This window comes from Macrotis lagotis, chromosome 5 (genome assembly GCF_037893015.1).
Source record: "Macrotis lagotis isolate mMagLag1 chromosome 5, bilby.v1.9.chrom.fasta, whole genome shotgun sequence".
NCBI lineage: Eukaryota > Metazoa > Chordata > Mammalia > Peramelemorphia > Peramelidae > Macrotis > Macrotis lagotis.
In genome coordinates, this window is record NC_133662.1 from 137,623,629 (window position 1) to 137,637,343 (window position 13,715).

At 33.6% G+C, this 13,715-nt stretch overlaps 1 protein-coding gene across 5 annotated transcripts in view; it reads left to right on the forward strand.

Moving 5' to 3' along the window:
* Positions 1-13,715, forward strand: part of LAMA2 (laminin subunit alpha 2) — an 811,978-nt gene that overhangs the window by 702,947 nt on the left and 95,316 nt on the right. For all 5 annotated transcript variants that reach the window (XM_074187557.1, XM_074187558.1, XM_074187559.1 and 2 more), the window contains one exon: positions 13,355-13,471. In XM_074187557.1, coding sequence (XP_074043658.1) covers positions 13,355-13,471 — 117 coding nt within the window. The remainder of the gene's footprint in view (positions 1-13,354; positions 13,472-13,715) is intronic.

Below are 13,715 nucleotides of genomic sequence, written 5' to 3' on the forward strand. Positions count from 1 at the left end.
CCCTAGTTTGAAATCAATGTATCTCATTAAAATATTAAGTCTGATTGATTCTATAATTCAAGGTAGCAGAACAGTTTTTAGAATGTCCCTCAAGCATTTCTCTCTGCAGCCACCCCAAAGTATTAGCCTTACTCAAAAACATTCTTGGTATAATGTAACTGGCAGCCAGGGGCAAACAGTTTAGAGAGGTAATAATTGATTAGTGTCTGCTGAATAATGAAGTGTGAATTGAAGCCCATTGTGTCTGTGTCTTTAATCTTAATCCTATAAAATATCTATTGAGATGCTGTAAGAAAAATTTATCACTCTCAGGAATTCTCACCTATAAAAATGAGAGAATGCCTCATTCCAATTCTGTACTTAAAATCCAAACTCAACCTGGACTGAACATAAGACATCCATCTAATCCAAAGAGATGAAAATTTAGAGAATGTTAGCCTAATATATTATGCCAACATATTTTCCTAAGTGACCAAAACTTCCCAATGGATTTAAGTCTAGAGAAAAATTAAAGATCATGTAACTTCAATGAAAAGGTAAAATTGTCAATACAAAAAACTTCACTTTACTATTTGAACTCTATTAATATACTTAATGTTTTCCAAAGTATATGATGCTGAAATGCCTACAATTACTTCTTCAAACCCAAAATCATTTACAATGAGGTGGAAACAAGACTTTAAGGTTAAACTGAAGTTTAATACTAACTGATATGGCTTCACATAGGAATTTGAACCAAAGTCCTTGATTTCTTTAATATAGTTAATTTTGCAAATGTGAGTCAAAGTTTACTAATTTGTGTGACTGTGCATATCTTTTATCCTGCTCATGTTCTCAGTGTCCCCAACTGGGAAAAGATTTCTGAGGTCCTTTCTAGCTTTTGATCCCTGATCTCATCAACTAGATAGACTTCAATGTGTTACAAGTTACATTGCAAATATAATACATGATGAAGATATTAATGCTCATACACCAAGTCAAAATCAATTTAACATATTTCAATATCAACTCATTCACAGTTCAGCATTTATTCAACATTTGAACACTGAATTAATCCGACCTATTCCAATATTGATCGACACAAGATATTAAAGTGCAGAATCACCCACCAGGCAATAACACCACCTGCCACAAAGCAATCAAATCATAATTAGCATAATCAATAAAGCACCCAGCATTCCAGAACAGCCATCAAAACATAATTGAGTGTTAGGCAGCATGTGTGTTAACTTCAGGTTAAACCAAATAAGCCTCCCTATTATTATCTAAAATCTTCAACATTAATTTTGTGTCTCTGTCAGACTCCCTATAAAGCATTTATAGGCTTCAGCAAGGACTAAATCAATCAAAGTAAAAGATGTTAAAATCCTAAGTGTCTCCATATGCACTTAGACACACTGTTTGGACCTAAAGTGGTTTGAAAGACTTCTCCATTCATGTGTTTTAGTGTTCTGTGAATGGTCCCCTGTTCCATACAGCTTTCACTTCTTTCACTACTTAAAATCACAATCTGTGGATCTGATATGGTCTGAATTAGTCATTCTTATCTCCAGCTGAGGCTAATATGGCAATTATACTCTTTTAGGCCTTTAGCGATGGCACAAGTAAAATCCCATTACAAAAATGCCCAACTTGACCAGATTTGTTTATGCCACATGTTAATTTATGCTCCCTGTCTACATAATGACTTGCAGCACATATTATAATGTAACCTGGAAAGGTTACATCATGCAAGACCAGGTTCTAAAGTGCTTTTTCCTACATGATTGAGAAATTAATATTACTTTATAGTCACACTCCCTTCCTCCCCCACTCCAACTTCTCCAGCACACACACACCTGTAGTAGAGCTCAGTGTCAGTATTTAAAGATCTCAGACAATGTTGGGGTTCAGTTGCTGCTTTGCTCCCAACTCTTTCCAAAATTCCATTTATCCCGGGGGTCTTCCAGAAAATAAGTACAAAACTGGACAATGCATAAAGGGAGAGGAGACAGAGTGAATGATCCTTTATTTTTGAATTTTTCTTTTCAATTTCAGGTGCTATACTAGTTAAAATAATGAAAACCTACCAGCTCCTCAAATCACATATCCTCCAAGAAGCCAAGCCAAAGCTATGATGGAGATGGGACTGTTTTCTTGCTACATTATGACATCTGCCTGATTTGTGGCCAATTACACGAGTTATAAAATGGTTGTTAATCAGGAAAATGCCATATATTACCACCGAAAACTGCTGAAATAGGGCTTACAGAGCAGAACTCTTGACAGTAGCTATTAAAATGGAGATTTAGTTATCTCTCTCTCTCTCTCTCTCTCTCTCTCTCTCAATGAAATTGGTAGGCAACTATACCACAGACAAGAGTGAGTTTGTGCCCCTGCTATTTATATATTCCTCTTGCCTTGAGGAAGTCTGACCTTGCTAGCAGCAATTTATCTTGCTTTAAAATTTTTGACTATACATCTGTTCAAAATAAATTGTCTTTCTGTGAATTTAAAATTTGGAGCTAATATACACTGCACTGATTGATATCATTATGGCATAAGATCCTTGTGATGACAGATGTAAGACCTGGTACAGATTGACAATTGAAAACATGTTCAAGAAGTCATGGAAACTACTGCTCTCTTCAGTGTTGGCCAAAGGACTCAAGGTTCCTAGTAGACTGTCCTGAGATTCCAGGTCTCCTCTTCTGAGAAGTCTAGCCCAATGCTCTCACCCTCTTCAAATTGCTCTTGCATTCTTTATATATGCATCTATTGCATCTGTCTTCTACCCCTTTCCTTCCTCCTAGGGCAATAGCTATTTGTTTTAACCATTCTATACTCATTACCCTAATAAAGTACCTGGTGCATGTTGTACTATAGCCTTGCTGTACACTTACCAACTTGGTAAAATCTAACCAAGTTTTTAGTCTTATAATAGAACTTCTGAGAACCCAGGGTCACTTCCAAAAGATTTTTAAATGAATTTTCTAGATCTAAAGTTCCTAATTTTATTTTGTGCCATTGAACCCCTCATACCCTATCACAGTGTTTATTGAAATTGTGGAACTGAATTCATAAGAAGTTTGTAGGTTAAGAGAAATATGTTGGGGGCAGCTAGGTAGCACTATGGATAGAACATCAGCCCAGGAGTCAGGAGGACCTGAGTTCAAATTTGGTCTCATAAAATTAATTACTTAGCTATCTGACCCTGGGCAAGTTACTTAACCCCACTACCTTGCAAAAACGAGAAGGGGGTGGAGAGGGGTTGATTTTTCAGTCTTATTTCTGCAATTGAAGTCTTTTTGTTATCTAGACCAGGGATTCTTAATCTCAGGTCCATGAACTTAGAACTATACATATATATATGCATATTTGTATATGCATGTATGCATATATATATATATATATATAATTGAATTTCAATATAATTGTTGTCATTTTTAATTTTATGTATTTTATTTTATGCTTTTAAAAGTATAATTCTAAGAAGAGGCCAGTAAGCTAAATCAGATGACTTAGACACCAATGGCACAAAAATGGTTAGGAATTCCAAGCCTAATTAAAACACATTGGAGATGATGATGAACTCTCAGAAGAGTGGAAATTCAGAAAGGTCTTATCAAGCTTGAAGGATCCATTGTAGAGCTATTGTCCAAACACTAGCCTAGCCTAGGATAGAGAAACACATAGAATTATATATATATATACTTATTTAATACATACACATAGTTGTATGTAAGCTCTGAAAGAAGGAACTTTAAGAGATGAAGATGGAATAGAAATCTAGAGACTATTTGAAAATAGAGTATAGCAAGCAAAAAGGCATAGATGTAAATAGCAATAGACAATAATACAGTCAGAGTAGAATGTAGATCATTTTAAGAAAAGTAGTGTATGACTAGGAAGTCATTTATAGTTCAATTGTAGAGACCCTTAAGTGATCCCTACAGAATTAATTTTTGCTTTATTTGTTAATCTTTGAACAATGCTGTGAAAGATAGGTGAGAGAAAATATAAATTTGATATAGAAAGACTGGATAGGAAGCTATTATAAAATTCTTGGACAGAAGAAATAAGAGCCTGAACACAAGGCACTGGGAGTTAAGAAGAGATGGAGAAATTTTATTTGGCAGCTAACTATATTACTTAGGTAGGAAGAGGGAACAGTCAAAAATTCAATGTGATCCACTAAAAAAGCCTTTTGAACCCACTACCATTAGCAAGGCACAGTGCTAGACCCCATAGCTACAAAGTAAAGCTGAATTGGCCTCTGTCCTCAAGGAGCTTATGTTCTATGAGGAAGGGGGGTCAAAGATAAGTATAATCAAAGTAAATTAATTTTTTGGCAGGGGAAAGGATCATCAAAGACCTCGTGAGGCAACTAGATTGTTCAAAGGATAGAGAACTAGTCTTGGGGCCAGGAAGACCTGAGTTCAGATCCTACCTCAGATATTTACTCCCTCATCATGTTGCCCAACTTTACTCAACCTCATTTTCTTCATGCATAAAATAAGGGATTTGAATTTGGTAACCTCAAACATTCCAGTCCCAAATCAATAATCTTATGATGCAGGAACTTAACTAGACCTTGAAGAAAGCTGAAAATTCTGAGAGGAAGGGTTGATAAGGAACAGTGTTCAAGACTGGCAGGAGAATAGTTCATTCAAAGGACTCCTTTGGAGGTGGAACATAGAATGATATGTTCAGAAAAAAAACAACCAAAATATACTGTTTGTGAGAGAATAATATTAAATAATATTAAATGATATTAAATAATATTAAATGAGCCTAGAAATATAGGTTGGAGCCATATAAATATGGACTTTGAGTGCTAAAAAGAGATGTCTGAATTTTATACTAGAGGCAAGTGGGAACTATTGAAGCAATTTCAGCAGGAAGACTACATGAGTTGAAGAATGGGGTATTATCAGCAGAAACAGAGGTGTCAGAAGAAGGGAACTTTTTGATGGGGAGATGAGCTCAGCTATGGAACTTTTGAGTTTAAGGTCCTAGTGGGATATTTAAATAAAGATATCAGACAGATAGTTGGAAATCATAGACTGGAGTTCTAGAGAAAGATCAGGTATAGAAATAATGATTTTTGTACTCATCTTCATAGAGGTGATACCTGAAGATGGTCGACATAGGATATTATGAAGAGAGTTAATAGAAGATAAAAGAGACAAGAACAGATCTTTGGATGACATCCTTATTTAAGGGTTGGGAAGAAGATAAGGAATCAGTAAAAAAAAAAGATGCAAATAAAGAGCAATGAGATTAAAGGAAAACTAGAATGTCACATCATTGTTATAACAAGTGAATATCAAATGTCAAGAAGGAAGAGTTGATTCAGCATCTTAAATGATAGAGAAGTCAAGAAAGATAAGGAAGGGGGAAGGGAAGGACCATTTTATGTAGCAAGGAGGTCACAAGTAACCTTGAAAACAATAGTTTCAGCAGAGTGGTAGAGGCACAGGCAGATATAATGTGAAATCTATGCACGTAGTTCATAGTATTACAAACCATAATGAAAATGTTCAATGCAAAAAATAATGTCTAAATGGTAATTTGGCAGTAAGTTCCATTTAATCAGTTCTCTTAAAATTAATAGCACTTCTAAGAATTCCCCTTGTGAGAATGGAGGACTCCCTCAAGGCATTTATTTGTACCCTATTTGTATTAAGAAAACAATTAAAAATGCATTTGAGGAATTTAAAGAAAAAATTAACTAGGTAGAGTTTGAATATTCAAATTTAAGGAGTCCAGAGAGACCAAAACTTATTAAAATCCATAAAAATGAGCCTGATGCTATAGTTACTCAGTTGAAAAGTGAGGACTGAAAGCACAATGATTTGAAAACATAAAAGGGAAATTAATGAGCCTAATTCTGGGCCTAGTGGTATAAAAATAAGAAAATATATATTCTAGATTTATTGAAAATTAGTCAGACATTCCACTCCACTTTGGTATAGCAGATATATAGCCTTAGAATCAAGAAGACCTAGTTTAAAGGCTTACCTCAACTACATATTGTCTGGATGACCTTGGGCAAGTTATTCAATCTCTCAGGGTCTTAATTTTTAATTTACAAAAAGGTACTGACCTACATTAGTGGCAGGAGTTTCCTTATCCTGCCACCCCATTAGCTGTCATTCTGTATATATTTCATCCCACTATGATTCAACTCTTTAAGGAAGCCAGTTATACACATGCCTCTACTTCTTCCCCTTTTCACTGTCTTCTAAATCTTCTGCATTCTGGTTTCCAGTCTCATCCTTCAAATAATACTTCCTTCTTCAAAGTTACCAGTGATCTCTTGATTTAATGGTTCTCTTGATTTTTCCATGACATTTAACACTGTGATTCACTATTTTTTCCTGAATACTTTTTTCTAGCTGGGCTTTCATGACACAATTCTCTTCTGGGTCTCTTTTGCTAGATCTTCATCCTGCAAAAGACATGACCCACTAATCTTGAGTGCCCCACAGGTTTCTGTCCTGAGTCTTCTTTTCATCTCTCTATACCATTTCCTTTGGTGCTCATCAGCTCCCAGAGAGTGATTCCCAGAATATCTCTCTCATAAGCTATAGTCACCAACTGTCTTTTAGGCATCTCAAATTAGATGTTTCATAGACATCACTAATTTCAACATTTCAAAAACAGAACTTGTCATACTCCTCCACAACCCTCCTATATTCTGGGCTTTTATATTATTAAAAGTATGACCATTCTCTCAATAATTTAGGCTCTCAATTTCAGTGTCATTCTACACTGTTCACTCAAACTCATCCCATATATTCAATGTTATCAAATATTGGTACATATGCTCATTTGTTGAGACATTAGAAGCATTACTCCCCTATTACAGAGAGAAAAGAAAGGCTTCACTCATTTTCTTCTCCTTGATTCATATTTTCATTTTCAATATGAAACAAGTGATTGGTCCTTAACTGCCAGTGGTGAAAAGTGAATGAACTTTTTTCTTTCCTTGACTAGGGAATTGAATCTCTACTCCAGTGCTATTACCAGCTCTGTTCCACCTTCAGTAGTCAAAACTATTGCACATATATAAGTGGATTTGAAAGAGATATTATTCTCTCCTATGACCTCCCATTTGCGCATTATATAATGTCAAGGAGTCACCAAAAAAAAATCTCTGGGGAAATTGATCTTTTTAATAACAAATAACTATCTTGCAGATAATAGTGTGGTGATTGCATCAAACCTCAAAACATGATGAAATTGGACTAATAATCCATAAAAGAAAAATAAAATGAATAAAAAAAGAATTTACCTAGATGATGACATAGTTAGAAGATGGCCCCCACTGAATTTGTATGTGAGGATATATATACATACAGACACACATATATACATATATATATTATATATATTTATATGTATATATATATAAAACTGAGCAAGCATTGCAGATTGATAGTGAATTGAGTCCATAATTGACAAGAGAAAAGAGAAATGTGAAAATTTAGAAAATTCTATGCTGCCTTTAATGATCCTGAGACACTTCCTGACATATTCCATCCTATCTTCGTGTTTTTGAACTAACGTTTTTCAAGACCAAGAATATTCTTCCTCTTCACTTTTTCCTCTCAGAATTACTAGATCCTTTTAAGGCTCAGCTCAAATGCCACCTCATAAAAGAGGCTTTTTGTGATTTCACTCTTATTCACTCATCTCAAAATTTATTTGTATTTACTTATTTGTGTGTCCTCCAATAGAATATTAATTCCATGAGAATAAGGACTGTTTCATTTTGGTCATATATCTTCAGAACCTAGGATAGTACCCGGTACTAGTAGGTGATTACTAAATGCCTGTTGAATTTCATCTTTAACACTATTGTTTTCTGGGCAATGCTGTATAGTTGATAATCTTGAAGTGCCCCAGTCTCTAAAGAATTGAAGTTAGAGGTAACCAGAAGGTTATTGGTATGTCATATAGTATATCCAGTCAGTTTGAAGTACAATTCAATGAAGACATCTAATAGGAAATGTGAAAGATACTATTAATGAACTAGATGGTAGGTCTATTAAATGGCAATTCCTTACTATTGCCAAACAGACAGCCTGTATGCTACAATGGTTACTAAAAGGAGTAAAAAGATCTAGGAAAACTTTCATAAACATTGAATGGACCTTTGGGATACCATAGACAAGAATCTTACTGAATAAGTCAATCAATCTACAATCATTTCCTATCATTTACCAGGTACTATACTAGGAGCAATGCAGGAATAGATTGCAATTTTTATACACAGAGGGAATAACTACACTGATGAAATCACAGGTCCTTTAAAGTATTAAAGAAGAATTTTCAAAAGCACATTGAAATGTATAAAAGATAAGCAATATAGACATATATATTTTATATTACTCCATAAGTTTACCAAGCAGTTTTACTGAAAGTTAATTTCAAATTATTCGATCTACTAACTTGTTTCTTTCTCATTATTTACCTCTTAGAAGTTTTTTAGATCTTATTTTCTATTTAGTTCATTTTTTTTACATTTTGCATGTCTTGATGAGAAAATAGAGTGAGACTTCATTGAAGGCTAGCTTCCTATTGTACTTTTTTTTCAAAGTACATATAAATGAACTGACCTAGTTAATATAATAAAAAAATCACAATGCTATCTAAATTAATTTACTTAATTCAGTGTCTCACCAAACATCCAAAATATGCCTTTATAGAGCTAGGAGAAAATAATAATGAAATTTATTTGGAAGACAAAAGGTCAAGAATTTCAAAGGAAAAATAGAGAAAAAATGTGGAAATGAAAAAAGACGCAACTAAAATTATAAGGGAAACAAATGATGAGGGGGAGAGAATTTATATCCAGTTTCTCTGATAAAGGTCACATTTCCAAGATATAAATCTAAAGATAGTGATAAAATTTTATAAGACTAAGAGGCATTTGCTAATTGATAAATGGTCAAAAGATACAAATAGGCTGCTTTCAGAGAAATAATTTCAAGCAATTAACAGCTATGTGAAAAAATCCTCCATATCATTAATACTGGAGAAATTCAAGTGAAGACAACTATAGGGCTCCACCCCCTCAACCCCATAAGATTGGCAAAGTTGACAAAAAAAGAGCAGGAAATGTTGCAGGAAAATGGGCATTTTAATGTATCATTGGTGGAGTTCAAAATTGATCCAGCCATTATGGAAAGCAAGTCGGAACTATGATCTGAAAGCTAAACTGTGCTAATATCACTATTAGTTCTATATCCCAAAATGATCAAAGAAAGAAGGAAAGAACTTTTATCTACAAGAATATTTATAGAAGGTTTTTTTGTTTGTCAAAGAAATAGAATATAAAGGAGTGCCCATAAGGCAGAATATGACCAAATAAATTATGGTTTGTGAATCTGATAAAATACTATTGTACTATGAGTCATAATAAAGGGAATGCTTTTTAGAGAAACCCTTAGAAAACTTGTGTGAATTAATGCTGTAAAGGGATCAGGACCAAGAGATCTAATCACACAGTAACAATGAAATTCTGATTAATACAATGACCATGATTCCAAAGGACCCAAGATGAGAACACCCTACCTACCTTCCTTGTAGATGAAGGCATATGTAGGAAATCATCTGGATAGCACAGTGGCTAGAGTGCTTGTCCTGAAATCAGAATGACTCATTTTCCTGAGTTCAAATCTGGATTCAGATTTGAAACATACTGGCTGTGTGACCTGAAGCAAATTACTTCACCCTGTTTGCCTCAGTTTCTTCATCTGTGAAATAAACTAGAGAAGGAAATAGCAATAATTCTAGTATCTTTTCCAAGAAAATTTCAAATGGGGTCCAAAGAGTTGGACACGATTAAAAAACAACTGAAAAGCAAAATGCAGGAATTGATTTTGCTTGACTATGTATATTTGTGATAAGGATTATGTTTTTATTTTTCATTGGGAGAAAATGAGAGAAAAAATATTTTTGTTCATTAAACAAAAATTTTTAAAAACTTACATGAAAATTTAAGAAGTGAATTTAAGTAAAATTAATATCTGAATGAAATACCCTTTCCACTCTCTAATGTGTGGGATACAATAGGAATATATTTCTCTCTGATGATTCTCAATCGAATCATTGTACTGTTGATTAAAGAGGCAATACTTCATAATGGCTGCAAGTCAAAAAGACCTGGGTTCAAGTCCTGTCTCTTATGCAAGGTCTATATCAACTTAAGCAAATCATTTAACTTCTCAGAGCCCCAAGCAACTGTCTAAGACTATAAATTTTAGAGAATGTGTCAATCTGCTTCTCATCCACAAAGACAATCATGTCTTTTCCACAAATAAATATCAACAAATTTTTATTACCCAAAAATAAAGCTTTTCATATAATTATGAATGTACATATGCATCTACATATATGTGTGTGTGTGTGTGAATAAGCTATTATTTTAATGAGGGTTTTTTGAAATTTTATGTAAAAATAACAGCTCAATTTATTTAGTGCTTTAAAGTTTGGAAAGCATTTTCAAACATAATGTCTTTGGATCCAGGCAGCACCACTGAATAGATAGGTTGATATTATTATCCACTCATTTTTAGAACTCCTGCCCTAATGTCTTTGGGAATGGATGGGTGATTGAGTACTCACTTAGCTCTGCATATTTAACCAGCCCCATACCAGACTTCTCTATCTCATCTGGCAGTCCACTCTAGTTATTTTGTACCTGGCTATACCACTTACTACCCAAATGCTTTTATCCACCAAGAATAAGTGGATCTCCAGAAATCATGCCTCTAGCTTTCAGCTAGGTCCTGAGTAGTGGGAATTCAGTGAAATGATTGCATTATTTGAATTTGACCTGCTTATTTCTATGGGGCTAGAACCAATTATCATATTTTAAATAATTACTACTTTTTAAAATCAATTTTAACATTCATTTAAATTTTTTAAGTTCCATGTTATCACCCTTCCTCTAACCCCTTCTTTATCCATTGAGAAGGCAAGCGACATATCAATTATGTGTGTGAAGTCATGGAAAACATATTTCCACATTAGCCATGTTGAAAAAAAAAGCAAGAAAAATAAAATGAAAAAAATTATGCTAAAATTTGCATTCAGAATTCATCAGTTTTCTCTCTGCAGATAGATAGCATTTTTCATCATGGGTCCTTTGTATCATGAGTCTTGGATCATTGCCTTGATCACTGTAGCTGTCTTTCATAGTAGATCATTGTTCTAATATTGTTACTGTGTACAATGTTCTCCTGGTTCTGTTCACTTTACTTTGCATTTGATATCATTCCCCCGGTAATTTCTTATAGTACTATATTATGCTGTCACAGTCATATTTCGCAACTTGTTTAGCCATTTCCCAATTAATGGACACCTCCTCAAATTATAATTTTTTCTCATCACAAAGAGTCACTGTAAATATTTTTGTACATTATTTTATACATTTTTTACATTTTTTCCCCTTTCCTTTATCTCTTTCGGATACAGCATTAACAGTGGAATTCTAGGTAAAAGGGGTATGCACAATTTTATAACCCTTTGAGCATAGTTCCAGATTGTTTTCCAGAGGAGGTTAGACTAGTTCACAACTCTACCAACAAAGCATTGGTGTCCCTATTTTCTTACCTCCCTTCAGCATTTGTTATTTCCCTTTTCTGTCATGTTAGCCAATCTGATGATTTGTTTTCATTTGTATTTATCTAATCATCAATGATTTAGAGCATTTTTCATAATTATTGATAGCTTTGTTTTTTTAAATAGGGTCTATGCTTTATTTCAATCTGTAATAGAAAAGAAATCAGAATACATGCACACCATTTCAAGGGGTTCATTATTCTCTGCCCACTAACCGGCTATACTCCTCTCAACTTTGGACTTCCCTCTGCTCCTTTTCTTGTCTTACTTTGGAGAGAGTAATCAAATCAATAATATAATGGCTTCTGGAAAGGCCATGAAAATAAATGGTCCTCCTATATAATAATTTACTATCTTTTCTCTTTGTATCCCCAATGTTTATTAAACCCTTATAGGAGCATAATAATTTTCCCTTGATTTTACAGATGAGGAAGTTGAAACTCAGAGAGGTTAAGAATTTGCCCAGGGTCATATAAATAACAAATATTTCAAGCTGGATTAATAGTGTTCCTATCTTCAAGTCATAAGTATTGAAAAACAATAGCCATGCTAAAGTTTATGTATAACAGAATAATATGTAATTTAAATTACTATCCACAACTAATATCTTAGAAACTCTTCACAAGAAAGAGACTACTTTATATCACAAAGGGAGAAATTCTATAGTAAACCCAGGGTTTCCATCTTTTTTTTTTCTTTTCAATATTCCATTAATCAATTACATGGTAGATTATCTTGCCAAAAAAAGAGTAGAAATCTTCTTTTAGTACTGAGGTAAAATTGGCTATTTAGATGTCCATCTGAATCAGTTCTGAACTTAAAGCCTGCATTGGCTGATTTGAACTTTTTTTTCACCTAAATAGTTTTTCAGTTCCTACTTACTATCTTCATTTGTGGCCATTCAGCTTCCTACTGTTTATTGTCAATGTCACAAGAGGAATTGTGAAATTGGAAGGTAATAAAAGTCAGGGAAATTAGTTAGTATTTGTTTAAGATACTTGGGAAATTGCTACTTACAGTTTTATATTGTATTTGTTGAACCATACTATTCAACATTTGGAAAAGTATGTAAAAGTTACAAGAGACCTTCACTGGAAAATCTCTTGCTAGGCAATTTGTAAAAATATTGACTTAGCTCTAATGGAGAATGTCAGTTTCTTCAACAGTGTGCTAAATATTGCTTTTCTCTTTATCTGATTGTGTTTTCTGAGTCTAAATACATTTTAATCAATGATTTTACTGACAGTACTTTGGGGGACTGTTTAATAATCAGATTCCCTTAAGGGCCTTTGCTAACCTATGAGAATGAACCAATCAAGTAATACAGTTTTACAGAAAACAGCAAAATTCAAAGGGAGCTACACCAGGCACATGTCTCTAAATCTGGTCTGTAGTACTGACTCTTACTGAGTTTGCTTTCTATAGGAAACCATCCAAATAAATCATACAAAGACCATTCTCTAAGAGAAGGATCTGATATTATTGGCTATCTAAGGAAGTTAAAATGTTATATTCATATATGACATATTTATATATATAAATACATATTATAATCAGAGTTTTTTCATGTATAAGCTCCAATAAATTAAAGGAAAACATGTTTATTAGTATCATCCTCAACCTATTTTACTGTTTTTAAACCAATGATACATTAAATTATATGATAGTACCATACATACTTAACAATGTCAGCTTCAGAAATATTCATGTGTATGTTTGCTTTTTTTTCTGATTTCAGAAAATGATGATAATCTAAGAGGCATGAAAAACAGATTAGAAAATGCTCAAGAAAAGAATGGTGACCTCCTAAAAGATTTGAATGACACACTGGGAAAGTTATCAGCGATTCCAACTGGTAAGCAGAAGCGATATTTGAGGACTCCATTGAGCTTGGTCGTTTCAGTCTGTATCTTGGAAATTTTAATGTTTTCCCTAAACTAATAGTCTTAATGGTTGGCAGTACAGACTACTTTAAGTTTTCTGATTATTCATTTCTTCTCTTTGATTATAAGGAAAATATACCACAATCAAATATTATTTTTAGTTTAATTTTTGTCTCTTTCTCCCCAAACCAAGCATCAATTTCAGAGGGAGGAATG